The 26,867-nt window shown below is 37.3% G+C and overlaps 2 protein-coding genes across 17 annotated transcripts in view; one reads left to right on the forward strand and one right to left on the reverse strand.

Moving 5' to 3' along the window:
* Positions 1-14,944, forward strand: part of CUNH1orf112 (chromosome unknown C1orf112 homolog) — a 59,663-nt gene extending 44,719 nt beyond the window's left edge. For 6 of the 8 annotated variants that reach the window (XM_017534116.2, XM_017534120.2, XM_017534119.2 and 3 more), the window contains 7 exons: positions 3,700-3,822; positions 4,969-5,064; positions 8,919-9,032; positions 10,719-10,823; positions 11,395-11,475; positions 12,933-13,052; positions 14,066-14,944. In XM_017534116.2, coding sequence (XP_017389605.1) covers positions 3,700-3,822; positions 4,969-5,064; positions 8,919-9,032; positions 10,719-10,823; positions 11,395-11,475; positions 12,933-13,052; positions 14,066-14,254 — 828 coding nt within the window. In that variant the 3' untranslated portion in view covers positions 14,255-14,944. The remainder of the gene's footprint in view (positions 1-3,699; positions 3,823-4,968; positions 5,065-8,918; positions 9,033-10,718; positions 10,824-11,394; positions 11,476-12,932; positions 13,053-14,065) is intronic. The other 2 variants (XR_005201180.1, XM_017534117.2) reach the window with 2 other exon arrangements.
* SCYL3 (SCY1 like pseudokinase 3) overlaps positions 14,384-26,867 on the reverse strand; it is a 43,017-nt gene continuing 30,533 nt past the window's right edge. For 7 of the 9 annotated variants that reach the window (XM_017534125.2, XM_017534123.2, XM_017534128.2 and 4 more), the window contains 6 exons: positions 25,423-25,562; positions 23,987-24,171; positions 20,438-20,609; positions 17,079-17,237; positions 15,539-16,233; positions 14,384-15,053 (listed from right to left, as the gene is read on the reverse strand). In XM_017534125.2, coding sequence (XP_017389614.1) covers positions 14,997-15,053; positions 15,539-16,233; positions 17,079-17,237; positions 20,438-20,609; positions 23,987-24,171; positions 25,423-25,562 — 1,408 coding nt within the window. In that variant the 3' untranslated portion in view covers positions 14,384-14,996. The remainder of the gene's footprint in view (positions 15,054-15,538; positions 16,234-17,078; positions 17,238-20,437; positions 20,610-23,986; positions 24,172-25,422; positions 25,563-26,867) is intronic. The other 2 variants (XM_017534127.2, XM_017534126.2) reach the window with 1 other exon arrangement.

The raw sequence follows: 26,867 nt of genomic DNA on the forward strand, positions 1-26,867 counted from the left end.
GCCTGGGGATCACCGGCAGGGGCTACAGAACAGTAAGGGTTGCTGCCAGTTCCTTCTGTTATCCGCATCCCAGAAGGGTACCTGCCAGATGTCAGTCTGATCTCTCCTTTATGAGGTGTCTGTTTGGATATACGTAGGTCTGGGAGCTGCTCAAGGAGAAAGTCTGTCCCTTATTAAGAGCTCAGGTGCTGTGGTGGGAGCTCTGTTGTTCTGTTCAGAGCTGCTGGGCAGGTACATTTAAGTGTGCTGCAGCAGAACTTGTAACTGCCTCTTTTCCCAGGTGGGGCTTTATTTGTAAATTCCTGATGTGCTGCTGCCTTTTTTCAGAGGTGTCCTGCCCAGCAAGGAGGTAGTCTAGTCATAGTCTGCCAGCAGAGGCATTGCTGAGCTGCCACGGGCTCCACTCAGCTGCTGTGTAAACTTTCTTGTGGTTTTGTTTACAGAGGTACAGTTAGAACTGCCTCGATAATGGCAGTCTGCCTCTGTAATGGCGGACTGCCTCAGTAATGGCGGACTGCCTCAGTAATGGTGGACTGCCTCAGTAATGGTGGACTGCCTCGGTAGTGGCGGACAGACACCCTTCCCCGCACTAAGCTGACTGTCCTGGGTTCAGCTGCGCTTGCTGCAAACTCTCAATCTGGAGTGTTTCAGATTGCTGGTCTTTGTGTAGGTGGGACCCACTGAGTCAGATCACCTGGTTACCTGCTTTTAGCCCCCTCTTTTTCAGTTGAATGGCGGGCTCTGTCTCCCAGGCATTCCAGGCACCAATTAAAGTGGCTGCCCAAATTTGTGTGAGTTTTTGTGTGGAAACCTGTGGCATCGGCCGAAACAGTTGTGCTGGAAACTGCTGGTGCTTTTTGGCCTGGGAATCTCCTGGTCTGTGGACATTAGAAACTCATTTGGAAATGTGGTGATCACTCACCCTCTTCATTGCTCTCTCTGGTAACTGCACTCCAGAGCTATTCATATTTGGCCATCTTCCTCAGCCATCGGTTTTATGTTCTTGTGTGAATTTGCTTAGGATAATGGTGTCTAGCTGCTCTATGTTACTGCAAAGGACATGATTTCATTCTTTTTTATGACTGTATATTATTCCATGGTAGATAAGTACCACATGTTCTTTAACCTACTATTGATGGACATCTACGTTGATTCCATGTCTTTGCTATTATGAGTAGTGCTGCAGCAAACATGAATACATGTGTCTTTTTGGTAGAACGATTTGCCTTCTTTTGAGTATGTACCCAGTAATGAGATTGCTGGGTAGAATGGTAGTTCTGAGTTCTTTGAGAAATCTCCAAACTGTTTTCCACAGTGGCTGAAATAATATTCCTACCAACAGTATATAAGCGTTTACTTTTCTCTGCAGCCTCAGCAGCATCTGTTTGGTTTTTTGGGGTTTTTTTTTTTTTGACTTTTTAATAGTCATTCTGACTGTTGTGACATAGTATCTCATTGTGCTTTTGATATACATTTTTCTGATAGTTTTTTCATATGTTGGTTGGCCCCTTGTGTGTGTTCTTTTGAGAAATGTCTTTTGCCCATTTTCTAATGGGGTCGTTTTTTACTCATTCAGTTAAGTTCCCTATAGGTTCTGAATACTAGACCTTTGTCAGACGTGTAGTTTGAATATTTTCTCCCATTTTATGGGGTGTTTGTTAACTTTGTTGATAGTTTCTTTTGCTGTGCTGAAGCTCTTTAATTAGGTCCCACTTGTCAGTTTTTGTTTTTGTTGCTATTTCTTTTGGTGTCTTTCTCAAGGCTGATGTCTAGAATGGTGTTTCCTAGTGTTTTTCTAGGATTCTTAAAGTTTGAGGTCTTACATTTAAATCTTTAGTGCATGTTAATTTTTGTACATGTTGAAAGGTAGCTATTCAGTTTCATTCTTCTGCATATGGCTAGCTAGCTATCCCAGCACCCTTTATTGAATAGGAGTCCTTTCCTCATTGCTTTTTGTTGACTTTTTCAGTGCTCACATGGCTGTATGTATGTGGCTTCATTTGTAGGTTTTCTGTCGTTGTTTCATTGATCTATGTCGGTTTTTGTACCACTATCATGCTGTTTTGGTTACTGTAGCCTTATAGTTTCAAGTCAAGTAATATGATGCCTCTGGCCTTCATTTTGCTTGGGATTACTTTGGCTATTCAGGCTCTTTTTTGATTCCATATGAATTTTAAAATAGTTCTTTCTAATTCTGTGAAAAATAGTTTCAGTAGTTTGGTAGGAAAAGCACTGAATCTGTAGATTGCTTTGGGCAGTATGGCCATTCTTCCAATCTATGAGCATGGAATGTTTTTCCATTTGTTTGTATCATCTACGATTTAGCAATGTTTTGTAGTTCTCCTTGTAGAGATTTTTCACCTCCTTGGTTAGATGTATTCCTAGGTGTGTGCATGTGTCTATTGTAAACAGGATTGTGTTCTTGATTGGCCTCTCAGCTTGAATGGTGTTGGTGTATAGAAATGCTACTGATTTTTGCACATTGATTTTATATCCTGAAATCTTAGCTAGTTTGACTTCTTCTTTTCCTATATGGATGCAGCTTTTAATTTTTTTCTCTTGCCTTATTGCTTTGGCTTGAACTTCCAATACTGTGTTGAATAGGAGTGGTGAGAGTGGGCATCCTTCTCTTGTTCCATTTCTGAAGAGAAATGCTTCCAGTTTTTGCCTGTTCAGTATGATGTTGGCTGTGTTTGTCATAGATGGCTCTCATTATTTTGATGTATGTTCTTTTCATGCCTAGTGTCTTTAGGGCCTTTATTATAATAAAGGATGTTGGATTATATCAAAAGCTTTTTCCATATCTACTGAGATGATCAATATGGTTTTTGTCTTTAATTGTGTTTATGTGGTAAATCACACTTACTGATTTGCATAGGTTCAACCAACCTTGCATCCCAGGAATGGAGCCTACTTGATCATGGTGAATTAATTTTTTGATGTGCTGTTGAATTTGGTTTGGTAGTATTTTTTTGAGGATTTTTGCATGTACAACATGTTTATTTGTAAAAGGAAGTAGGTAAATCTTAAGAAGTTGTAAAGTATAATAGATTAAAGGCATTCATTATTACTGATTATTACATTCTCATAAGACCTTCCCTGTACCCCCACCACACCTCAGACAACCTAATTCTTGGCCAATCTGAGAAAGATTTGAGTATTTTTGCACATAGGTAGGAGCTAATCCAGAAAAGATTGTCTTTAGTTTCAAATTCTAGTACTTCTTAAGTACTATCTTTGCTTATTAAATGCAGTGTTGCTGAGCAATTTAAACTTTTAGAACAGGAAAAATAAAAATGTGGTAACCTATAAATATTGCCGGGTGCATAATGTGAAGAAATAAAACTTTTTGTTGATGTATATCATAAATTACCTTGATTATACTGACCACTTGTATCAAAGCTATTTATTAAAGTACACTTCTGCTTCCATTTGGTAACTTAGGGTTACCAAAATTTCACCCTAAAAGGAACTTTATATGGTAAAAATAAAGCAAATTGTTTCTGTGCACAAGGAAAATTATTTTTAATAATATATTCTTAAGTAAATAGCTCAAAAAATGGCTTTGGCTTTTAGAAATAGTATTCTACGTGAACTTTTATGAAGAGTTTAAAGTAACTCTTAGAACCTCTAGATGTGGGCTCCTGGTGCTTTGGAGTAGCATTTAAACTCAAGTCCTTTCCTGTTTCTGCCCTTTAGAACACAGTATTGTCTGCTTTGCTTGCAATATGTAATTCTGCTGGTGAAGCTCTGGATAAAGAAAAACAAACTGCAATTATGGAAGTTGTGAGTCAGCTTTGGGCTTTTTTAAACATTAAACAGGTAAGGAAAGCAACTGATCCTTTTCTTATAAAAAAAAAATAGAAAATATCAAAAAAAGAGGATGGTACTTGAAATTTTCCAGTGTAGAGTAAAATGTATCTAATTCTTTTGCGTGCTTGGCAGAACTTCATTAGAACTTAAAGTATCTGTATTCTCAGGCATTTTTCTTTTTCAGAGTGTGATAGTGTAAGTAAAATTAGAATATAGTAATATGACACCAGTCTACCTACTTACTTTCCTACCTGGTTTTATCCTTTTTTTTTTTTTTTTTTTTTAATCTCTTCCCCTATCGTTTCTGTTCTGTCTTGGGTTAATGTATCCTATTTCTGTGATTCTAGGGTCTTTAATAAAATCTTTTGGGCAATGGAGAGTGAGCTGACTTAAAGGTGGAAAGGGGTTGTAGTGAATGGATGTGGCTGATTAGTATTTCGTTTTCCCAGCAAAGCCAAGAAGCCAAGTGACGATCTAAATCTAGAATGATACGCATCCCACACGTGGTTGTAAACTTATTTCTTAGTTTAAAAATATAAATAGGCTGTTTGTTTTATTTGACTAAGTAGAAATAAACATTGACCTCTGGCAGTTGGTGCAAGCTAAAGGCAACAGCCATACTTTTGGGAAATCATAGAAGTGATTTTACAGATAATATTTTACTATTTTTTATTTATGGTTAGATTGCTCTACTGCAGTGTTTTGACGTCAACAAGTACTCTCCCTGATGTTTACAAATCATTTAGTATTCATTCAGGGTATCTGTGCTGGCGATATAGCTTACAATATAATGATGCAAACCAAAATTATGAAGAAGAGAAATGGAATTTTAAGATGACTAAGGAATATAACAAGCCTTTCAGTGACAGACAAGTAATTAGATCCCCTTTACTCTTAAATTTGGATTTCAGTCACGGCTCTGCTTTTTCCTAGTGAACAAATTGTTTAACCTCTTTGACCCTGTTTTCTTATCAGTAAAGTGAAGGTAATAATATTTACCTCAGAGAGCTGTTGTAAGGCATGAATGAGGTAAAAAACACAAAACACGGAACATATTACCTGATATATAATAAGTGCTCAATAAAAGGTTGCTATTATTTTAGTAATTCTCATGTGATTGAAAATTTTTCATCAAAACTATTTTGTGTTTCTTAGGTAGCAGATCAACCTTATGTTCAACAGACATTCAGTCTTGTACTTACACTGTTGGGATTTTTCATTCAAACTCTAGATCCTAAAATGATAATTCAGGTAAGAATAATGACCAAGTTGATAATTTGTTTGCTAAGGAGGTTGTTAAACTGGTATCACATAAAATAACTTTCTAGAAATAGTTCTTTTAAACCCTCCCTCTTGTTGTGTCATATACTGATTTGTCTTCATCAAGGATATCTCATTTCTCTTCCTTCCTTCCTTCCAGTATTGTTAGTATATGGGGCTGTTAATTCAGCCTTTATCTGTGGAGTCAATACTTTTTGTTATTACTGTTAACTACCCCTCCCCCAAAACCCCTGAGGTTAGGATTCATAGTTCATGTGTTGAACCCCGCATTCCTAGCAGGTTCAAAGACATTTTAGGAGTTACGGGAACATGGAATCTAACCAATATGGATTAAAAGATAGCACTCATTGTTTCTTTGAAGAAATAAAATTATTTTGAAAGAATAGCATTACTGAATTGCCTCTTTGGCCTCCAGCTTGCATGGCTAGGACAGGCAGAGCCTGGGTCACTGTCTAGGGAATCCTTGTGGTGGTGCCTCAGCTGTGCCTTTCTTTTAGAGGTTCTAAGATGACAGAGAAAATGGGAAAGCCCTTCAGCTAAACTGAAGTGATTTAGAGGCTTTGGAATGAGTCCACACTAGACAGAATTGATCCCCCAAATCAAGAGTTAGATTAAGCTCAGGGTCAGGTAGGAAAGAGAAACAACTGTTAGGAGAAACTACCCTTCTTATTTATGAAGATGGTGGAAGAGCTGATTCTTGTCACTCTTCAAGTATGTGGTAGAACAGAAAGGAATGAAACTAGTAACAGCTTTGCTTTTAGTAGCTGTTTTTAATGGTGTGTATATGAACAAGTTAGCAATAAAAAGTATGTACTATACCATATTTATAACATGGATTTTACTGAGTTATAAAGAAATCAGAATACAGTCAATAATTAACTCATTGAATCAGCAACAATTTGAATCTGATTGTGAACGTTCTAATATTCTTTTAGAAAAAATACAGTAATTTTGATATAATGTGCCTACCTTTAAAAAACCCAAATAAAGTTCTAAAATTTCTAAATAAGTAGATTATCCAAAAGGTATTGCTTTCTTTATAAAGAGTTCACTTCAAGATTTCTTTAAATTGGGGGTTTGCAAATTATGGCCTCCTGTCTAAATTTTGCCCTCCTGTTTTCAGCTGAGGAGCTAGGCATGATTTTTGCATTCTTAAAGGTGTGCCAAAGAAAAAACAATATGTAACAGAGAACATGTTGCCTGCAAAGCCTAAAATATTTACTATTTGGCCCATTAGAGAAAAGGTTTGCTAGTCCTTGCTATAAATAGTGAACTTCTCTTAATAGAATTTAAAATACAGGCATACCACAGAGAGATTACAGGTTCTGTTCCAGACCACCGCAATAGAGTGAGTGAGTCACATGAATTTTTTGTCTTCCCAGTGCATACAGAAGTTATGTTTACACTATAGGTCATTAGTGTACAACAGCATTACATATTTTAAAATGTACATAATTAAACACTTTGCTAAAAATGCTAATGATCATATGAGCCTTATCTTTTTGCTGATGAAGGGTCTTGATTCAGTGTTGATGGCTGCTAACCCGTTAGGATGGTGGCTGGTGAAGGCTGAGGGGGCTGTGGCAATTTCTTAAAATACGACAATGAAGTCTGCCACATCAGTTGACTCTTCTCATCACATAACTCTGTAGCATGTGATGCTATTTGATAGTATTTTACCCAGAGTAAAACTTCTTTCAAAATTAGAGTCAGTCTTCTCAAATCCTGCTGTTGCTTTATGAGCTCAGTTTATGTAATACTCTAAATTCTTTGTTTTCATTTCAACAATGTTCACAGCATCTTATATACCAAGAGTAGTTCTGTGTCAAGAAACCACTTTCATTGTTCATCCATGAGAAGCAGCTCCTCATCTGTTCAAGTTTGATCATGAGATTGCAGCAATTCAGTCACATCTTCAGGATCTACTTCTAGTTTGCTAGCTATTTTTACCACATCTGCAGTTACTTCCTCCACTGTAGGCTTGAACCCCTCAGTCATCAGTGAGGGTTGGAATCAACTTCTAACTCCCGTTAATATTGATATTTTGACCTCCTCCACATGAATCATGCAGTTTCTTCATGGTATCTGGAATGATGACTCCTTCCCACAAGGTTTGCAATTCACTTTGTCCAGGTCCATCAGAGAAATCACTATCTATGGCAGCTAGAGCCTTATAAAATGTATTTCTTAAACAATAAGACTTGAAAGTCACAATTACTCCTTGATTCATGGGCTGCAGAATGAATGTTTTATTAACATAACTGAAAACAATATCCATCTCCTCATACATCTCCTTCAAAGCTCCTAGGTGAGCACGTGCATTGTCAATGAGCAGGAATATTTTGAAAGAATTCTTTTTTTCTGAGCAGTAGGCCTCTCAATAGTGGGCCAAAAATATTCAGTAAATAGTGATATAAACAGGTATGCTGTCATCCTGGCTTTGTTATTCCATTGATATAGTACAGGCAGAAGAGATTTAGCATGATTCTTAAGGGCCTTAGGATTTTTGGAATGGTAAGTAAACACTGGCTTCAGCTTCACCAGCTGCATTACCCTCCACAAAGAGCATCTGCCTATCCCTTGAAGCCAGGCATTGACTTCACCTCTCTAGCTATGAAAATCCTAGGTGGCATCTTCTTCCAATAGAAAGGTATTCCCTCTACATTGAAAATATATTGTTTAATTCACTTTCATCAATGATCTTAGCCAGGTTTTCTGGATAACTTACTGTAGCTTCAGCACTTGCTGCTTCACCTTGCACTTTTATGTTATGGAGATTGCTTCATCACTTAAATGTCACAAGTCAACCTTTGGTAGCTTCAAACATTTCTTCTGCAGCTTTCTCACCTCTCTGCTTTCACAGAATTGGAGAGTTAGGGCCTGGCTTTGGATTTGGCTTAAGGGAATATTGTGGCTGGTTTGATCTATCCAGACCACTAAAACTTTCCATGTTAACAATAAGACTTTGTGTTCATTGGAATAGCATTTTTCATTTCCTTAACTTTTCTTTGGCATTCATGACTTGGCTAACTTGCAAAAGAGGCCTAGCTTTTCACCTCTCTTGACTTTTGACAGCCTTACTCACTAAGCTGAATTATCTTTAGCTTTCAATTTGAAGTGAGAGATGAGACTATTCTTTTCATTTGAACACTTACAGGCCATTTTAGGGTTAATTTTAATATTGGGTCTCAGGGGATAGGGAGGCCCAAGGAGAGGGGGAGAGACTGGCGACCTACCTGTTGATAGACAGTGAGAACACACAATTTATTGTATTTGCCATCTTATATGGGCACAGTTTGTGGTGCCCCAAAACAATTACAATAACATCAAAGATCACATATCACCATAATAAAAATCCTAATAAGTTGAAATATTGCAAGAATTACCAATATGTGACAGAGACATGAAGCGAGCACATGCTGTTGCAAAAACAGTACAGGTAGACTTGTTCAGTGCGGAGTTGTCACACACCTTATATTTGTAAAAAAGAATGCAGTATCTTCACGGTGCAGTAAATCAAAGCATGATAAAGTGTGTCTGTACAAAATTTGCTTAAAGTTTTTCAGGAACATGTATACTTTTATTTTTTACAGTGGCTGGAGGCAGGAGGGTATGGTAAGAATAATGCTATAATAACTAACTTGTTCATATGACTGTCTTATTTAAATTCTACCAGTGAAGCTCAGGTGTTGTGGTGTGTTTGTTTTTTCTGGGTTTAGTTTTGTTTTTCCCTCCCCACATTTCCATCCAAATCTAGGCAATAATTGTGTCTATACAAAATACTGATAATATTTTTAACTGTTCTTTGGTCTTCACCTCTATAGGTGGTAACTTTGCAGACCTCACTACTTAAATTAGAGCCTCCTGACTATGTTCGTTTGGCAATGTTGGATTTTTTGTCTTCTCTAGGAAAACTTTTTATACCTGAAGCTATCCAGGTAATATTTCTTAACTCTGTTTTTATATTATTAAAATCTGTATAAAAATTAGTGATTAAGGGATTTTTAGGTTTTTAATTTCTGAAATTTTGCAATTACTGACAATGAAAGTTGGAAAAAACTATTTTTGAGACAGATTATAAAATATTTATAACTTAGAACTCATTTTAACTTTTCCTTTAGAAAAATACATGTTGGTAAACAGGTAATTTATTAGGTGGCTGTAGTCTACCATTTTAAATTCTCATTCCATTTGGGTTCTAATAATACACAGTTCCTGAGGGTAGAAAACATATTTGTCTTATAGGGAACAACACATAATTAGGAAATTTGGTAATTTATTCAAGTTATTTTTTTATTATTATTTTTTAATCTATGAAAGAACCTGTTTTTAAAGACAGTATTTTTGAAAATGTTGAAAAGTATATATAGTTGACAAATGGAGTATTTATAAAATTGTACTGCACTGGCCTGGCAATACACATTGACTGAATTTTAAAGCCTCAGTAAATGTATATTACCAGGCCAGTACAGTAATTTTAAAGAACTTATACCAAAGAGAGCTTCATAAATGGAGAGTTATGCCTTTGTTATTACTATAGTCAAAATTTAATAATTCTAGATGACACTTTAACCTCCAAGGGAGAGACTATAAAGAGTTCACTAATGAGAACTTTCATACATAATCAAAGCAAACACATGAAAGACGGTCTCAGAACATGCTGATTAAATGTTTTGTTAACCAAAAACTTAACCAGTTTCTAACGGGCTCTCTTATTTGTTCACAAGTTAACAACAGTATCCCATCTGTCTCCATCATGTTAAGGTTATATTTCATGAAGTAAACATAGAATGTTGACAGCTTCTTTTCAACTCTTGACAAAAATATCCAAAGATACCTGCATCTGAGCTGTCTTTTTACTATGAAATGTATTCTAAAATGCTGCTTCATTTGGGTACCACTGTGGACTATGCACAGGCCTAGAAATAATAAAACAATGTTTTATAAGCAGAAATTGTAATGCCTTCTATATTCCCAGGAGTGAGGGTCAGAACCTGAAATTCTTCAGAACATAGGAGGCATTTAAAGCTATGAGATGAGATTGATTTATCCATTCGGGAAAGATAATTGAGGTTTTGCCGTATCTGGTGCTGTTTTAATCACTGGCAATTCAGTAGTGAACCAAACTAATAAATCCCCATTGTTAGCCTGTTTAGAGGCAATAGACAATAACAGCATGGTGATATGTATAGTATATTAAATGGTGGTGAGTGCTATGGAGAAAAATTAAGCAGGGAAGGAAGATAGGGAATATGAATGTGGGGGTCCAATTTGAAATGGGATATAGTCTGTGAAGTCCTCACCAAGGTGACATGCAAGTAGAAACCTGAAGTGCAAAGCCTTGGAGATGGGAGCATGCCTCTTATATTCAGGGAAGCAAGTATAGCTAACACAAGTAGCAGGACTTTGCAGACCATTGAAGGACTTTGGCTTTCACTCTGAGAGAAATGGGAAGCTACTGGAAGGATTTGAGTAAAAGAGTGACATCACCTAACATGTTTTAATATGTGTCCCCTGGGATAGGATTATGGAAACTTGATAACACTGTGCTTACTGAATGTATGGCTATTTTATTATTATCTATTGTGTGTTTTCTCTGTGATAATAAGGCTTGGTTCTTTTAGGACAGAATTCTGCCCAACCTGTCCTGTATTTTTGCCTTACTGCTAGCTGACAGGAGTTGGCTGCTAGAACAACATACCTTGGAGGCATTTACTCAGTTTGCTGAGGTAATTAAAAAACTGATTTATCACAATGACTTTCAAACCATTTTAGTTTAAATATTCCAGAATAATCCCAAAACATTTATTGCACTACTTCTCATTCTCAAAATGAGGCTTAGAGAAATGAAGTGAATTTCCTAGGTCCTCTGAATAAGCAAGGACCAGATAGGCATACACAGTAGGTCTACTGACACACTGTCTTCCAGCAGATAGTATTTTTGGGTCAAATGACAATACATTTCATTTTGTACTATCAGTCAAAAGGTTTACGCTGATGAACCTAAACTTGTAAGATGAGTTGCATTTGCTGTGTAGTCATGCCTATGATCATGAGGGAGTCCAGATGCATTAGGATGACTCAGCAAAAGTGATTAAAGCTTACAAAACTTGTACAGAAGTTAATTTTATATTCTCCTAAGGTACCCTGAAGGAATCATGAGTTTAACACCTTTCAGGATCCTCTGGGACTTGTTTTAAAATGAACTTTTGGTTAAGGTAGCTCATAAAACTCATCTATTTGTCTTTATAAGTTGTTGAAATATGTTAAAATTGGTCTTGTTCATCAATTTTTTAATAGGGAACAAATCATGAAGAGATAGTTCCACAATGTCTCAGTTCTGAAGAAACTAAGAACAAAGTTGTATCCTTTCTGGAGAAGGTATTTTATTTACATGGCTCATGTTTTATTCTTTGTCCTATTATCTTTTTTTTTCTAATTATGTAACTATAACCAACCTGAGTGTCTTCTTAAACTTTTCAGTGCACAGCAGATTGCTGACAGATTTTTACAAAGCATTGAGGCCCTAGAAGTAAAAAAAACTTGGGGCCAGGCACGGTGGCTCACGCCTGTTAATCCCAGCACTTTGGGGAGGCCATGGCAGGTAGATTACAAGGTCTGGACTTCAAGACTAGCCAGGCCAACATGGTGAAACTCCATCTCTACTATAAATACAAAAATTAGCTGGGCATGGTGGAGCGTACGCCTGCAGTCTCAGCTACTTGGGAGGCTGCCAGGAGAATCACTTGAATCCAGGAGGCAGAGGCTGCAGTGAGCCAAGATCACACCACTGCACTCGAGCCTGGGTGACAAGCAAGACTCTGTCACAAACAAAAAACACACTTGGAGTTACTCTGCCTGTAGTTTGGGGTACAGTGGCACTGATTATCCAGGCAGTGAGATGAATAATGAGGAACCCCAAGCTACTACTAATCATAATTAAATATATACTTGATTACATAATTAGTTAGGCCTGCGAGAATGTTTACTACCATATTTTGGTTATATGTTCGGCATGGCTTTTTTTTTTTTTTTTTTTTTTTTTTTTTTTTTTTTTTTTTTTTTTTTTTTTTTTTAATTTTTAGGCATGGCTTTTTTATTCTGGTTGCAGCCAAGAGCTATTTTTCCAATTAGAACCAAAATTCTGAATCACAGGGTTTTTATGTCTATGCATACTTTGAAACTTATATAGTAATAGTATGAGGAAGTAATAGTTAATTGAAATACTAATGGAACTGTTAAACCACAAATTTGGAATACCAGGAGAAAGTAAATTTTATATATTACATGTAATGACATACACAAATATACACATTATATTTTTTACATTTTTTTTTTTAAAGGTCAGATGGTCTCACTTATTTTTTAGACAGATTCTCGCTCTGTTGCCCAGGCTGGAGTATGGTGGTGTGATCATAGCTCACTGTAGCCTCAAACTTCTGGGCTCAAGCATTCTTCCCACCAAAGTCCTGGGATTATAGGCGTGAGCCACTACACTTGGCCTACTTGTATCACGTCTAAGCTGGATTTCAAGTATGTGTGTGTACATTCTTGTTGCTAGTTTCTTAGCTTATATTGTAAAGGTTAGCAGACTGTCATTTTTTTCCTGCAAAGATGACTCTGACTTTTCTGTAGGGAAGCACTAAGTAGAGTAATGTAATCCAGATTATATTAAGGATTTATAGATTAGTCCATGTGACTTACAGAATTTGCCTAGAATGGTTGAACACTCAGGAGTTACACAGGTTACTTGGGCGTTTCAAAACATTAACACCATTTGATATCTAGTAGAGTGCTAACATGTTGGTATTTGCTTGGTTTTTCATGGTCTCTGACAGACTGGGTTTGTAGATGAAACTGAATCTGCCAAAGTGGAACGTGTGAAACAAGAAAAAGATACTTTCTGGGAACCCTTTGCTAATGTGACTGTAGAAGAAGCAAAGAGGTCATCTTTACAGGTATGGGATGATTTCAATATGGGTCAAACTTTAACAAGGCAAATTCTGCCCTTTTTACTTACTGATGAAACAAACCAGTTTGGTTTCCAGCCTCATGTTGAATTTCAAATAAAATAGATCTAGACATGTAAAATTCTGTTTTCTGGTAGCTGCTTTTAAAAATCACATTTTTTCTTCCTGAAAGGTTATCAACACATAGAAGTGGTACTACAAAAAAAAAAAATAGGAAATAGCAAATATATTCTTTCAATACGTTTCAATTATTGGTAATAACTTTAAGGGAAGTTAAATATTGTACCAATGGTGCTATAAATGCAGTTGTTACTGAACCACTGAAGAAAATGAAAGAAACTTACCTTCCTAAATGTTTAGTTTGATCCCTTGCCTCATTAATCAGATCAGCCTCCTAATAATTTTTGGCAGTATCTAAAAATCACATCTACCTATTAAAAGGCAGAAATTTGACACTAATAAGGATATGCAAAATATCCTTTGATATTTTGAGCAGCATTATTGATATTTTGAATAGTAGTTCATGAAGAACAACGTTCTGGTAAGTTTTAGTCAAAAAGAAAATACGTTTATTAACTTGTTTTTGAGACATGTAAGTTAAGTCCTCATGAATTTATTGTTACCTTCCTTAGGAAGACTATAATGGTAAAAGATGCCTTGCCTAACCACCCCCAAGTTTGAAAACCTTGGCCTATGCAGCACGTCTCAGTGGGAGCCCTTTGGGACAGGTTACTCATTGCTGTGCACCATATACAAACTAATACACTGGTAGTAATACTCTGAATTGCTATGATAAACCAAAATGCCTCTACATATTTTTCTAGAGGACTGTGTAGGGGTTTCAGGTTGCACTCTCCTGCCTTTGTGAGCCAATAAGTAGAATAAAATTTGCACATAAGCTTTTTTGCAATTTTAGATTTTGTCTATAAGCTTTGGTCCAAAAGGAAGGTTCTTTATAGAATGGCTATTATGATATTACTTATGTTTTACTTATTTTCCAGCCGTATGCAAAAAAAGCTCGTCACGAATTCCCCTGGGAAGAAGAGTACAGGTCAGCGCTACACACAATAGCAGGGGCCTTGGAAGCAACTGAGTCATTACTCCAAAAGGGTCCTGCTCCAGCCTGGCTTTTAATGGAAATGGAGGTGCTACAAGAAAGGATGGATAAGCTAAAACGTTATATACTGTAGGATGAAACCTGAATGGACTAGATCATATTATCACTAGGCAGAACTGGGTTTGATGCTTTGTCAACCGAAAATACTTATGTCTGTACATTTTCTAACAAACAGATATAAAACAAATTGTGTAAAGTTCAATCTAGTGAAAATAATCTTTATTTGACATTTAGAGAACAGGATTGTGGGGGATATTCTCATTAAGAACTTTGGTACAATGTAATACATGTGGAACGGTCAAGAAATGCCCAGATCCACAAAGGACCATTCACTCAGATAGTATAACTGTAAACAAATAAATAAGCTGCCTAAGGAAACCTCAGCATTTAAAATCATTTATATAATTTATAGCTAAATTTTAAGTTGAATTTCATAATAGAGCTTACTCTTATGTTAAAAGAAATATCACAAAATTAAGCTAACCAGCTTGAATTCTATTTTCTTTACTTCCAGAATTGTCCTGGAAAAAGCAGTAAATTCAACCTCTGCTCAGCTACTTGCTCTTCATAGAAACTGGCCTCAGTCAAATGCACAAAGGCTCTTCCCTCCTGGAAACCAGTACAGTCAGCCTCACCACCCAGTGCTTTCAGCCAGCACTTAGTCTCAGTTGGCACAGACTGGATTAAGAGCTCCTGGGATGGGAAAAGCAGGCCACTTTGGGGTTTTTCTTGTCCCCAAAGCCTGCTTTTGAGGTATTTTTTTTTTAAAAAAAAAAAGGGAATCCCTTTTCCTAAAGTTTAACTCACATCCATTGTCACCAGTTATTATCTTCCCAGTTCAGCTCCCCTTCTTCCCAGCCTTCAGCCTCTCCCTGCAACAAAATAAAGCACATCAAGAACCCACTGAAACACATCATATGCAAATTTGAAAAAGCAGGAATTTTAAATGTATCTTTTGGTGCCAGAAACACTGTCTCATGCTAATTAGCTCTAACAGAAAGTTGAAAAGTAGGATTACAAAACCATAGCATTGGAAAAATAGCTTTTTAGAAACCATAAAATCCAGTAACAATCAGTGTGGATGACAACATATCCTTGTTTCAATCTTTTTCCCCCAATAAAAATGTTATAATTTTTATAACATTAATGTTATAATGTTAATGTTATAATCATTAAACAACCTAAGCATTGCCACATTATTCTGGGGAAGGAAAAATACCAATGAGAGAAACTGATTTTGTGCTTGACTTGATTGGGAAAATAGCGTATTGCTTGTTATAAATAGGATACTGCAACTAGGACCTATGAGGGAAATCCTAAAGCTAGCAGCACCATTTACTTCAGAAAAAGTACTTACCTCAGTAATTTCTGCTGCTGCAAATTTTGAGGAAAACTGCATCACTGGGGAGACATCATCCTTGTTAGGGACCATTTCTGTCCTCAATTCAGGTAATATAAGAAAAGCAGCAGAAGGCTTAATTTCGGGGATCATATCAGCAAACCAATCCATCTCAGGATCTTTTACTGGCTTCTTTTTTACTTGAATGGTAAATTCCTCTCCTAAACCAAGTTCTGATGGAACCTTAAGGGGCCTTTCTTGTGATGACACTTTTGGTGATTTGATTTGGTCTGGGTCATCCCTGCTTTGTACAAGACCAGTCTTTCCGGGTACGCTTGATTTCCAAGTCGTAGACTCTTCAGTGAATGGAAGCAAAGCAGGAATGGGCTTCTGCTCCCCTGAGGTAACAGGTTTTGTAGCAGTGATTCCACCTCCTGGGTTTACTTTAGTATCTAAGCTGCCGGGCTCACAGTCATCCCAAGATGACTCCTCCACATCCAAGGTAGTGCACTGGGACTTGACAGCATCACATGGTTCTCTAGGCCAAATCTGTATGTTGACAGTTTGATTTTCAGGCTCCTCAGGCTCGCTCCAGTCAGGCCAGTCCTCAGACTTTTTAGAACTTGATGGGAAGTTTTCACTGTCCTCTGAAGAATTTTTTACATCTGGGAGTCCACTTATGGGAAATTTAATAGGCTGAGAAAATGGATCGCCTGTGGGGATAAGAATTATTCTCATAAAATACTGGTTAAGGGCAAGAACTACATTTAGGGGAAGGATAGCATTAAGGAAGTGTAGTAGTATAGATCTAATTACTACGAAATATCCATGCACACTAAACTAACAAGAGATCCCAGCAGAACATTACTCAACATCAATGATGTCACATGTTATCCAAATACTTATTATATAATACTTATTAGCTTCATGGAAGCATATAAGTAATTATTAGAGCATCTAGTCCTTATTAAATATCCACACATATAGTATGTTAGCATAATTATCTATACAGACACAAAGAAATGCTCTATGGCAGGCAGTGTTATCCTTAGGATGTTAATTACATATGCCTGAAAAAGTGTTCTTTGCTCAAGTAAGTTTGCCTAACCCAACTTATCCTCACTTTAAGCAGATTTCCCTTAGTGTAGTAGTTAAGGCACTGAGAAACTGTGCAATGTGTTAATGATTTTGCTCTCATTTCCCCAAACTTTTTAGCCACAGAACTTTTTTTTTTTTTTAAACCATACACCCATTAACATCCTTCAAAACCATCATTCTTGGTACAATTTGGAAGATGCTGCACTAAGGCATCAAAAGTCTCAAAGTGTCAGTGCAAAAAAGAATTCAAGTAAAGTCAACCTGCTCTTCTCACCACTTAAGAGATAGGTGTATATATACAATAGTCTGGAGAAACAAGATGAGACCAAAGCTGACTACATAATTACAAATAAATCAGTCTCAAAACTCCCCAAATGCTCTTAATTCTCAGAATTTAAGCTTATTAGTCTCAGGAAAACATCCACACAATGGAAAAGCTATATAAATTTAATATTTCTACCTGTCTGTAAAAGAGTATTGTAGTAATCTTGCTGTATGTGCTTCTTGTTGATGGGCATGTTGCCAGAAAAGAAACATTTAGGGAATATGCTAGAGAAGGGGTTCTCCAAGATTGGCGAGATCTGACTGTGCTGGCTGCAGACGACACGCACAGGAGAATCTAAAGGTAAATAAAAACTCCAAAACATGAAAGGGACAGTAAATTGCTTCTTGATCTATCACATGGTTGGTGAGCATAATTAAGTGAAATAGGTATATTTTCACACAGATAAAGGATAAAAGGCAGGACAGAGCATCTTCAAACATTTGAAGACATACATCCATTACAGAATAGACTGCCTGTCCTAGAGGTGTTTAACAACAGGCTGTGTCCACTCCATGTCATGGTGATGGCTAGAAAGGATCCAAGCATTAGATACAACCTTTGGGGCACCTAGTTAAAAAGTTACAGCTCTTCAAAACATGGTGGTGGTGATTTAAAACCAACTGATTGTACTTTTCTTTAAAGAATAAATGTAGAAGAGGATGAGGACAAGAATATAAATGTACTTAATACCACAAAATTACACACTTAAAAGTATTTAAAATAATAAATTTATGCTATGGACATTTTACCCTCAACTGGGAAAAAAAAGTTTCAAGAAATGTCTTTTAACAGCTTACCAGAAAGTTTTTACTCAAAAATTGGCCATTGGTCAAAAAGATTCTAATAAAACTTTGGCCAAAAAAAAAAAAAAAGTGAGGATGTGGGGAATGGCTTGGGGTAAACTCTTACAATTAGGTCTCCTGCACCGCATCTCCCCTCCTCACCCCAGCCTTATAAGGCCTGGCCTCTACAAGCCCTCCACTCTCTTCTTTGTGCCACTAACTTCCCTGAAGTCCCACCCAATGTCCTCTTCTCTGAACCATGTTCTCCACCTCTCTTTCAGGCAGACTTATTTCCTATTTCCCTTTCATAGCTGAAAATGAGACCACAGCCTCTACATCACCCTTTTCAAGCTCTTTGCAGCCACAACACTGGTTTCATTAGCACCAAGGAAGAGGTAAACCCTTCAAAGGCCAGTGTTGCTTTACAAATTCTTTTATCACAATTAGAGAAAAGCCTATCTGATAACTCCTTTCTACTAAGTGTCTCCATGTTATCAACTATCAATGAGAACTGAGAGATCCAGAATTACATAACAAGGTCATTGTGTTATTGAAGTCTATACAAAGAAGTAATAACACTGTTGATACAAAATTCTTCTAAACTGCTACCTCCCAGGTAACATCCACTGGGAACATACCAGAAATAAGGATTTCCTGAAGTATCTAAGTCAACAGCTTTTTACCCCATAAGCCATCAAAAGTCACAAGAACTTAAACATCTAGTGTTAGTAAGAATGGATGCAACCTTTTTGTAAGCTGACAATATCTACTAAATTTAAAATATATCCTTTGACCCAGCAAGTTTACTTCTGACAGTGTCTCCAGATGTTCAAGTCTCTTAAAAAAAGTAGTATTTAAACATAAACTATGTATATCATCCCATAATACTTTAAATCATTTCTGCGTTACTTATAATGCCTTTAGTTTGTGTTTCTTTTCTGAGTATTTTTGATCCACAGTTGGTTGAATCTGCAGATGCAGAACCTGAAAATATGGAGGACCAACTGGAAAGATACATGTATAAAGATATTTATTGCAGCACTGTTTGTAGTGATTAAAAATCCAGAAATAGATGCAGTATCCATAAATAAAGAAATCACTGAATGAATTGTAGTCAATGAAAAAGAGTAAGTTAGACTTCTATGTATTAACCTAGAGACAGGTCCCTGATAGGCTATTGAAGGAAAACAAATTATAGATTTGTGCGTGGCATTTTCTTACCATCTAAACATAAATCCTACACCGTCATGCATCACTTAACAATGGGATATGTTCTGAAAAATGGATCTCAGGTGATTTTGTCCTTGTACGAACATCATAGATGGTATAGCTTTCTACACACCTAGGCTATAAACTGATACAGCATGTTACTGTACTGAATACTGTAGGTAATTATAACAGTGGTAATTATTTGTGTATCTAAACATAGAAAAGGTAGCGTAAAAATGATACATGGTACACCTGTATAGGGTATTTACTATGAATGGCGTTTATAGGACTAGAAGTTGCTCTGAGTTACCAGTGAATGAACATGAAGGCCTAGGACATTACTGTACACTACTATACACTTTATAAACACTAAGGCTACACTAAGTTCATGAAAAAAATTTCTTTAATAATCCCTTAGTTTAGTATAACTTTTTTACTTTATAAACTTTTAAATGTTTTTAAGTGACTCTTAGTAACACTATGCTTAAAACATATTGTACAATTGTACCAAAATATTTTCTTTATATCCTTATTCTGTGAGCTTTTTCAGTTTTTAAAATTATTTACTTATTTTTACTTTGGAACTTTTTTGTAAAAGCTAAGATACAATCACACACATTAGCCTAGGCTGACACAGGGTCAAGATCATCAATATCACTGTCTTTGCCCTCCACAGCTTATTCCACTGGAAGGTCTGCAGGAAGGTGTCATGTCCTCTGACAACAATGCTTTCTGGAATACCTCCTGAAGGACCTCCTTGAGGCTATTTCACTAACTTTTTTTTTTTGTGAGTAGGAGTACATGAATGATTAAAAGTATAGTAAATACATAAACCAGTTACATAGTCGTTTATCATTACTAAGTATTATATACTGTACACAATTGTATGCACTATACTTTTATATGACTGGCGGCATACTAGGTTTGTTTACACCAACATTGCCACAAACACATGACTAATGCATTCCACTACAGCTACATCATCAACTGCCAATAGCAATTTTTCAGCTCCATTATAATGTCACAGGACCACCATGGTATAGACAGTCTGTCATTTATGAGATCCTTTGTTGAGCAAAGCATCTTTATGTGGTACATGACTACACATGCAATGCATGTGTAAACATACATTGGTGTCTTTCTGCAAGCTTAAAAGTATGAAAGGATTCCCACTGAAAATCAGTTATACTCCCCTAGAAGTTTAGAAAGGGAAATGTACTTATTTATACTTCTTTGTATCATTTGAATATGACCCTCCTACATTAATTACATAATATTAAAAATCTACATAAACATACATTGGTGTCTTTCTGCAAGCTTAAAAGTATGAAAGGATTCCCACTGAAAATCAGTTATACTCCCCTAGAAGTTTAGAAAGGGAAATGTACTTATTTATACTTCTTTGTATCATTTGAATATGACCCTCCTACATTAATTATATAATATTAAAAATCTACAAAGAACACACATACACAAAAAGCTAGACCTTTTAATAATTCTTACCTTCTAGAGAAAGGTCAATATTTTTCGTAAAACTTGGGGCAGTGCGTTTGAAGATCTTGGTTCGTTCTCCTCCCACAACCACCTCTGGTCCAAGTAGAGAGACCAGTACTGCTAGGCTATGAAGAGTAATTGCCACAATGGAATCACTAGTATCACGTAGGCCCAGCAAAACCTAGGAGCAAAGAAGGTAATAAGAGTTGACAACCACAATGCCTCTCTCTTTCTTCCCCTGTAAATGAGCAACTGGGATGCAAACAGATTGTGCTTATTCAGATAAACTACATTACTTACCTTAGATATGTGTTCCAGGTCAGTGGCTCTCAAACTACCTGTGGTAAAAAAACCAATATCTTCCCCTCCCAATCCATCATGGGCTTAATATATTTTTTAAAAATATATATGCAGTCGAAACAAAATTAAAAAACCAAATGTTGGAAATATAAATTTACTCTGTCACATTGCTTCAAATGATTTTAAATGTTAAGTCTTCATATCTGTACTCACATCACACAACTGTAATAAACAGTTCACGTACTGGTAGTGTTTTGCAGAGCGTACTCAGAACTCATCTAGGGCACTAACAGTTACGTTCCCTTCCATGCTCTTCTTTTCAGCTCTTTTTAAGGGTAAAACCTTAAAATTTTCTTTGTAATTGATGCATGTAACACCTGTCCCCCAAAGTGAGCCCATGATCTCTTGTCCAGTAATATAAACTATAATTTTTATTTCCAGTTTATGTTGGTTTGCTGAAAGTGAGGACGTTATGCCAGGCAGAGTGACACATGCCTGTAGCGCTGCTCAGAAGGCAGGTGGATCATTTGAGCCCAGAGTTACGCGCTGTGGTGTGCTATGCCGATTGGGTGTCTACACTAAGTTCAGCATCAATATGGTGACGCCAGGAGCTGGGGACCACCAGGTTGCCTAAAGAGGGGTGAACCAGCCCAGGTCAGAAATGGAGCAGGTCAAAGCTCCTGTGCTGATCGGTAGTGGGATCATGCCTATGAAGAGCCACTGCACTCTAGCTTGGGCAACACAGTGAGAATTTTTTTTGATGAGGACAGAAAACTTGGAAGTTATGGGACAATCATGTTTGGCCATGTGCACACCAAAACAAGGAAAGCTGATCTTCAGAGTCAAAAGTCAAACAGATGCAGACAGAAAAAAATGAAGAAAAAAAAAAAAAAACGGCTGTAAGCCCCAGCTGCACTTGACTTCCATTTAAGGTAGTTAACTTCTTTCATTAATTTTTTTTCACTTTGGCTGTTTTAAAATGAGTTTCAGTTACTTGCAACCAAAAGCACCTTAGAAGACAGTCACATGGAGATACCAGGCAAGTACTGCTCTGCATATAAGGAAGGAGATGACCTTCAAAGCATCTGCACCAGCCAGACACAAGGCCATAGAAACTGGCCTGCCTAGTGGAAGCAGCAGGGTGTGATAGGTATCAGGAATCTTGAGTTTTGGTCTTAGCTCTGCTAAGAATTCTCAATGTGACTTGACCGATTGATCTTTTTATTCTTCTAGCCTAGTTTCCTCATTTATATAGTAAGATCAAAGGTTTCAAACAGGACTCAAAAGATAATTTTTAGAACCAGTGCTAACAGATCAGGTGCTTTCTGTACAAGTAAACTAAGGCATGTTTCTTTTGCATATGATTAGAGTTCTACCCACTGAATATGATCATAAAACAGCAATCCACCCAAGCCAAAAATCTGTCATCCTCAACACCTCTTCCATCTAGTGAGAAACTGAGTACTACCCCTTCTGTGTCCCTCTCCTATAACCACTGTCACATTTTCCCCAGACTTTGTCATCTCTTAAACTATTCTAACAGCTTCATAGCTTATCTCCCTTTCTGTGGCCTCTCTTCCACACTGCTACCAAAGTGAACTTTCTAGCACACACAAACTGGCCCCTTCTTCTTTAGGGGAAATAGTTTCCTAAGTAATGAGAGTTTTCATTGTCTTCCACATGCTCAACATTTACTCTTTCTTTGACCTCAGTTCAATTCTGGAACCCATAATGACACCTCCATTTCAGAGTTAGAGTGTTTCATTCCCCTTCTAAATTTCAAGACACAACTATACACAGGGTAACAGTTACTGCTGGAGGTGTAAATACGAAGTGCTATGTTGCAGTCAGTACAACATAGTGACCTTAAAGTCAGCCCCCAGTGAATCACACTTCCAGTATCCATGCCCTTGAGTAAACCCATCCCGCGGTGAACCTGGTCTGACTTTTGCAACTCTGAGAGAATGAGGCAAAAATGACTGTCAGTTCCCAACCTACACTTTAAGGTTTCTTCCCTCACTCCCCTCCCCACGACCTTTTATTTTAAGCCCTGACCAGCCATTTAAGAAGTCCACCTACCTTGCTAGAGAAATCATGTGGAAATGTCACATGGGGGGATAGAAGCCCCTACGCTTCCTGAGAGTTCATGGAGACAAAGGCCCAGCTTCTCAGCCACCCCTTCCAAGGTACCAAGGAGCCATTTTGGATGTGTCAGATCTTGTTGGGCCCCAGATGACTGAAGCCTCAGCTGACATGTGGGACAGAACCTCCAGCTGAGTCCAGTCAATCCAAAAACTCATGAGTTAATGATTGTTGTTTTAAGGCACTAAGTTTTGAGGTAGTTTATGACTGAAACATGTCCCACTTATTAGCTCCTTGAAAGCAGGGAAAATGTTAATCTCACAGGAAAACAAATTATTTGAAAGATACCATGTGATTAGAATCTTTTAAAACAAAATTTTTTTAAACCCAAACTAGGTTGAACAGTATCCCTCCAAAAGTATGTCCATGCAGAATATGACCTTTAGATGAGGTCATACTGGGTAAAGGTAGGCGATAAATTCAATGACTGGTGTCTTTCTAAGAAGGCCATGTAAAGATAGACAAGGAGGTAAGAAGGTCATGTGACAACAAAGGCAGAGACTAGAATAATACAGCCATAAGCCAAGAAATACCAAGGACTGCTGGGAGCTACGCGAAGCTTGTAAGGAGGAGTCCCTTTCATATCCTACAGCTTTCAGAGGAAGCAGGTCCTGGTGACAACCTGGTTTTAGAATTCTGGCCTCCAGAACTAAGAATAAATTTCTATTGCTTTAGGCTATGCAGTTTGTGATAATTTGTTATAGCACCTAAGAAACTAATACAAACTTGAAACCCTTTGGTAGGCAAATCATAACAAGGTTCCCTAGTGGCTAACAATAGGCTGAAAGCCACTGATACTAATCATATCATGGTCCTCTCTGTTCTCATTTTTTTTATAATATTTATGGATTACATTTTATGCTCACAAAGTGCTCCATACATTATTCTTATTTATTCCCCCCCCAAAAACTAGCAAACAATTATAGTTTCTCCCAGGTTAAGACCAAATATGATGGTTTAATCAATTTCAGGCCTTTGTATTCCACAGGCTTTTACACTGAACTGCTGCCTCAGGGCTTTCTAAGCTATGATCTGAATACCTCTAAACCTCCTCCTTCCTTTCAGCACTCTTTCCTCAGCTTCTGTGTCTACCCCACCACAAACTTGGCCTCTGACCTGTGGCAAGATGACTTTCTTCAGCTGCTCCTGAGTGAAGTGCTCCACATAGGCTTCGATGTGAGACAGCAGCACCATCCGCACATGCTCTTCGTGAACTTCGAACAACTGGAGAAGCACGGGGATCACCCGTGACTGGAACAGGGCTGGTGAGAGCAAGCAAGGAGTTTCTCCCTGAGCGTGATCTACCCGAAAAATCAAAGGTTACAGATGAAAAAACAAATTTTCATTACAGATGAAAAAACAAATTTTCATTTCAGTGAAAAGAGTATTAAGCATAATTCATACACTGAGCCCAAAACTACACATATTCTAAGTACTCTTCTAAATTCAAATGCTCCAAACCAAAGTTATTTTCTTGACCCAAAATTACTTAAGGCTTAATTATGTTAAGTATACTCTATCTTGAAGAGTTTTTGAAATACTAGAGATCACACTTAGTGTACAACAAAGCTTGTATTTTAATAGCATTCTGAGTCAGTAACTTATAAATTTATGTTTAATCAGGATTTTCATACACTAGATTTGTGACATATTGATGCTGTTGTTATAGTTTTACTTGCAAATGCAGGTGTTAAATGCTACAGTGGGATTTTGATGCTGGACAGTCCGCTTTCCAGTATTTACGGTAGTGGTTATCAGGCTTTTAAAAAATATGTATACCTATGTCCTGGCTCTGTTCTAGAACCAGTGGATCAGGCAAACAAATTTTTAAAAAGCAGCACAGGTGATTCAGAGGCACACCCCTGTTTAAGACCTACTGAGGAATAGGATAAAAAAGCTATAAAGAAAAACTCATGGCAAAAGGGAATGATATCAAAATAGAGATACAAGGAAATTCTAAACTGTAACAATGCTTTGTTGGACAAGATCCCTTTTAGAAAAGAAATTCTGAAAGCAGGATTCTATGTAACTTAAAATTCTAGTGTTATATTGATACTATATGCTCTAATCTGTTGTTACCGTCTATATTCCTATAAAATTGTAAAATTCCAAAGCAATAACCTTATTTCACATTCAGAAAAAAACCTGAAGCCCCAAGAAGTAAAATGATCTCAGTGCTTTTCACTGAAAACAGAAAATAAATGGGTTGCTCTTGGTAAGTTAGGGGCATAGGCCTAAATGATTCATGGTAAATGTAAAAGTTATTTGAAGATGCATGCCTTACTTTAGAACTTCATGCGTATATTTCAGATTCTAGTCAGATGTAATAACTTACTATAGTAAACTGGACTCTCTAGGAAGATGCTTCATATTTATCCTGTGGACTCTGGTACCCAAGTTTGAATTACAGTTATCACATCAGGGGCCAATAATTGTTCTCCATTTTTAGAACCAACATTAACTACACCACACAGTAATCTCATCCTGCTCAAATATGGACTAATAATCACCAAACTCCTTAATTAGCAATAATACTTTGAAAAAGAATTCACCTTTTTTGGGGCCAAGCAGATGAGGAAGAAAACTCTTAACAGCCACTGGCTCTGCAAACACCAACTGATTAAGCAGAAGAGGCACCAACCTTGAAGCTATCAATTCCTCTGACAAGCAGCTGACTCTGTCCAGCAGAAATCTGAGGACAAAAAAGGAAAGCCCAGGAAACTGGTCGTGACACTGTATCAGCTTACTTTTACAGTTTAGCCCCCACACAGCCTCTCTCTCACTTCTATCAAGGTAATACATTTTGAAATGGAGATAGGGAAGATAAACAGATTGGTCCCCAAGTACTTAAGAAAAATGCATGGCCAGGTATAGTGGCTCACACCTGTAATCCCAGCACTCTGTGTGGCTGACGCAGGTGGGTCACTTAAGGTCAGGAGTTTGAGACCAGCTTGGCCAACATGGCAAAACTCTCTCTCTACTAAAAGTACAAAAATTAGCCGGATATGGTGGCAGACACCTGTAATCCCAGCTACTTAGGGGGCTGAGGTTCAATTACTTGAACCTGGGAGGCGGAGGGTGCAGTGAGCTGAGATCATGCCATTGCATTCTAGCCTGGGTGACAAAGTGAGATTCCCTCTCAAAAAAAAAAAAAATGTAGAAAGTGTGAGACAAAGCCAGCTAGTCAGCACACCTCCAATCCACACCAGGAAATGATTCCAACAAATTATCCCCTTACTAATAGCAAAAGTGCCCTCCTTTTTACCCAATCAAGACAGGCTTTCTAGACAGTATAAGATGCTTTCTCAAATTTAAACGATACAGAAAGTTTCCATACTAACAAAATATAGGCTTTTGTCACTAACCTCATAAATTAAAACATATATAAAAGCACTTTGTTAAGAAATACAGATATTAGGTATTAATGGTAATATTACTCTATTATACAATCACCCTTAGCAGATATCCTTGCCTCCTACTTTATTAGGAAACAAGTGACATGCATTATCACCTTCAAACCCCCACACTGCTATCAGCAAAATAGGTTTACATCGATACTCATTCCCACCTCCCTTCTAGTTATCAAGGATCCATGGGCTTCCTCTTATTTAAGACTACCCCTGTCCTACCACTGCCCCAGCATTCCTTTCTTCCAGGACAATGCACCAACAGTTCCCCCGACTTGATTGCAGCTTCAACTGCTCCCTCTATTCTTCTGCTAGCCCCATTCCTTCTTCTATTAATATGCTCGTGTCTCTTCCACCCTTAAAAAAATCCATCTTTGACTGCATTTGCTTCTTCAGTGAACCAACACATCCAACACTGAAGTCGTAATTTTCCCTGTATATTAGGTCCTCTCCTCCAGGATTCTCTATTTCATTTGGTGATAATCACTAAGGCTTCTCAGCTTTATCTTTTAAATCTTTGTCTTAGTGTCTTCTTCATTGGAGTCATTAATGCCTTTATGTGTGGCTTCACATCTACTGCCTTAGACTAC

Source organism: Cebus imitator, unplaced genomic scaffold (genome assembly GCF_001604975.1).
Source record: "Cebus imitator isolate Cc_AM_T3 unplaced genomic scaffold, Cebus_imitator-1.0 Scaffold84, whole genome shotgun sequence".
Lineage (NCBI taxonomy): Eukaryota > Metazoa > Chordata > Mammalia > Primates > Cebidae > Cebus > Cebus imitator.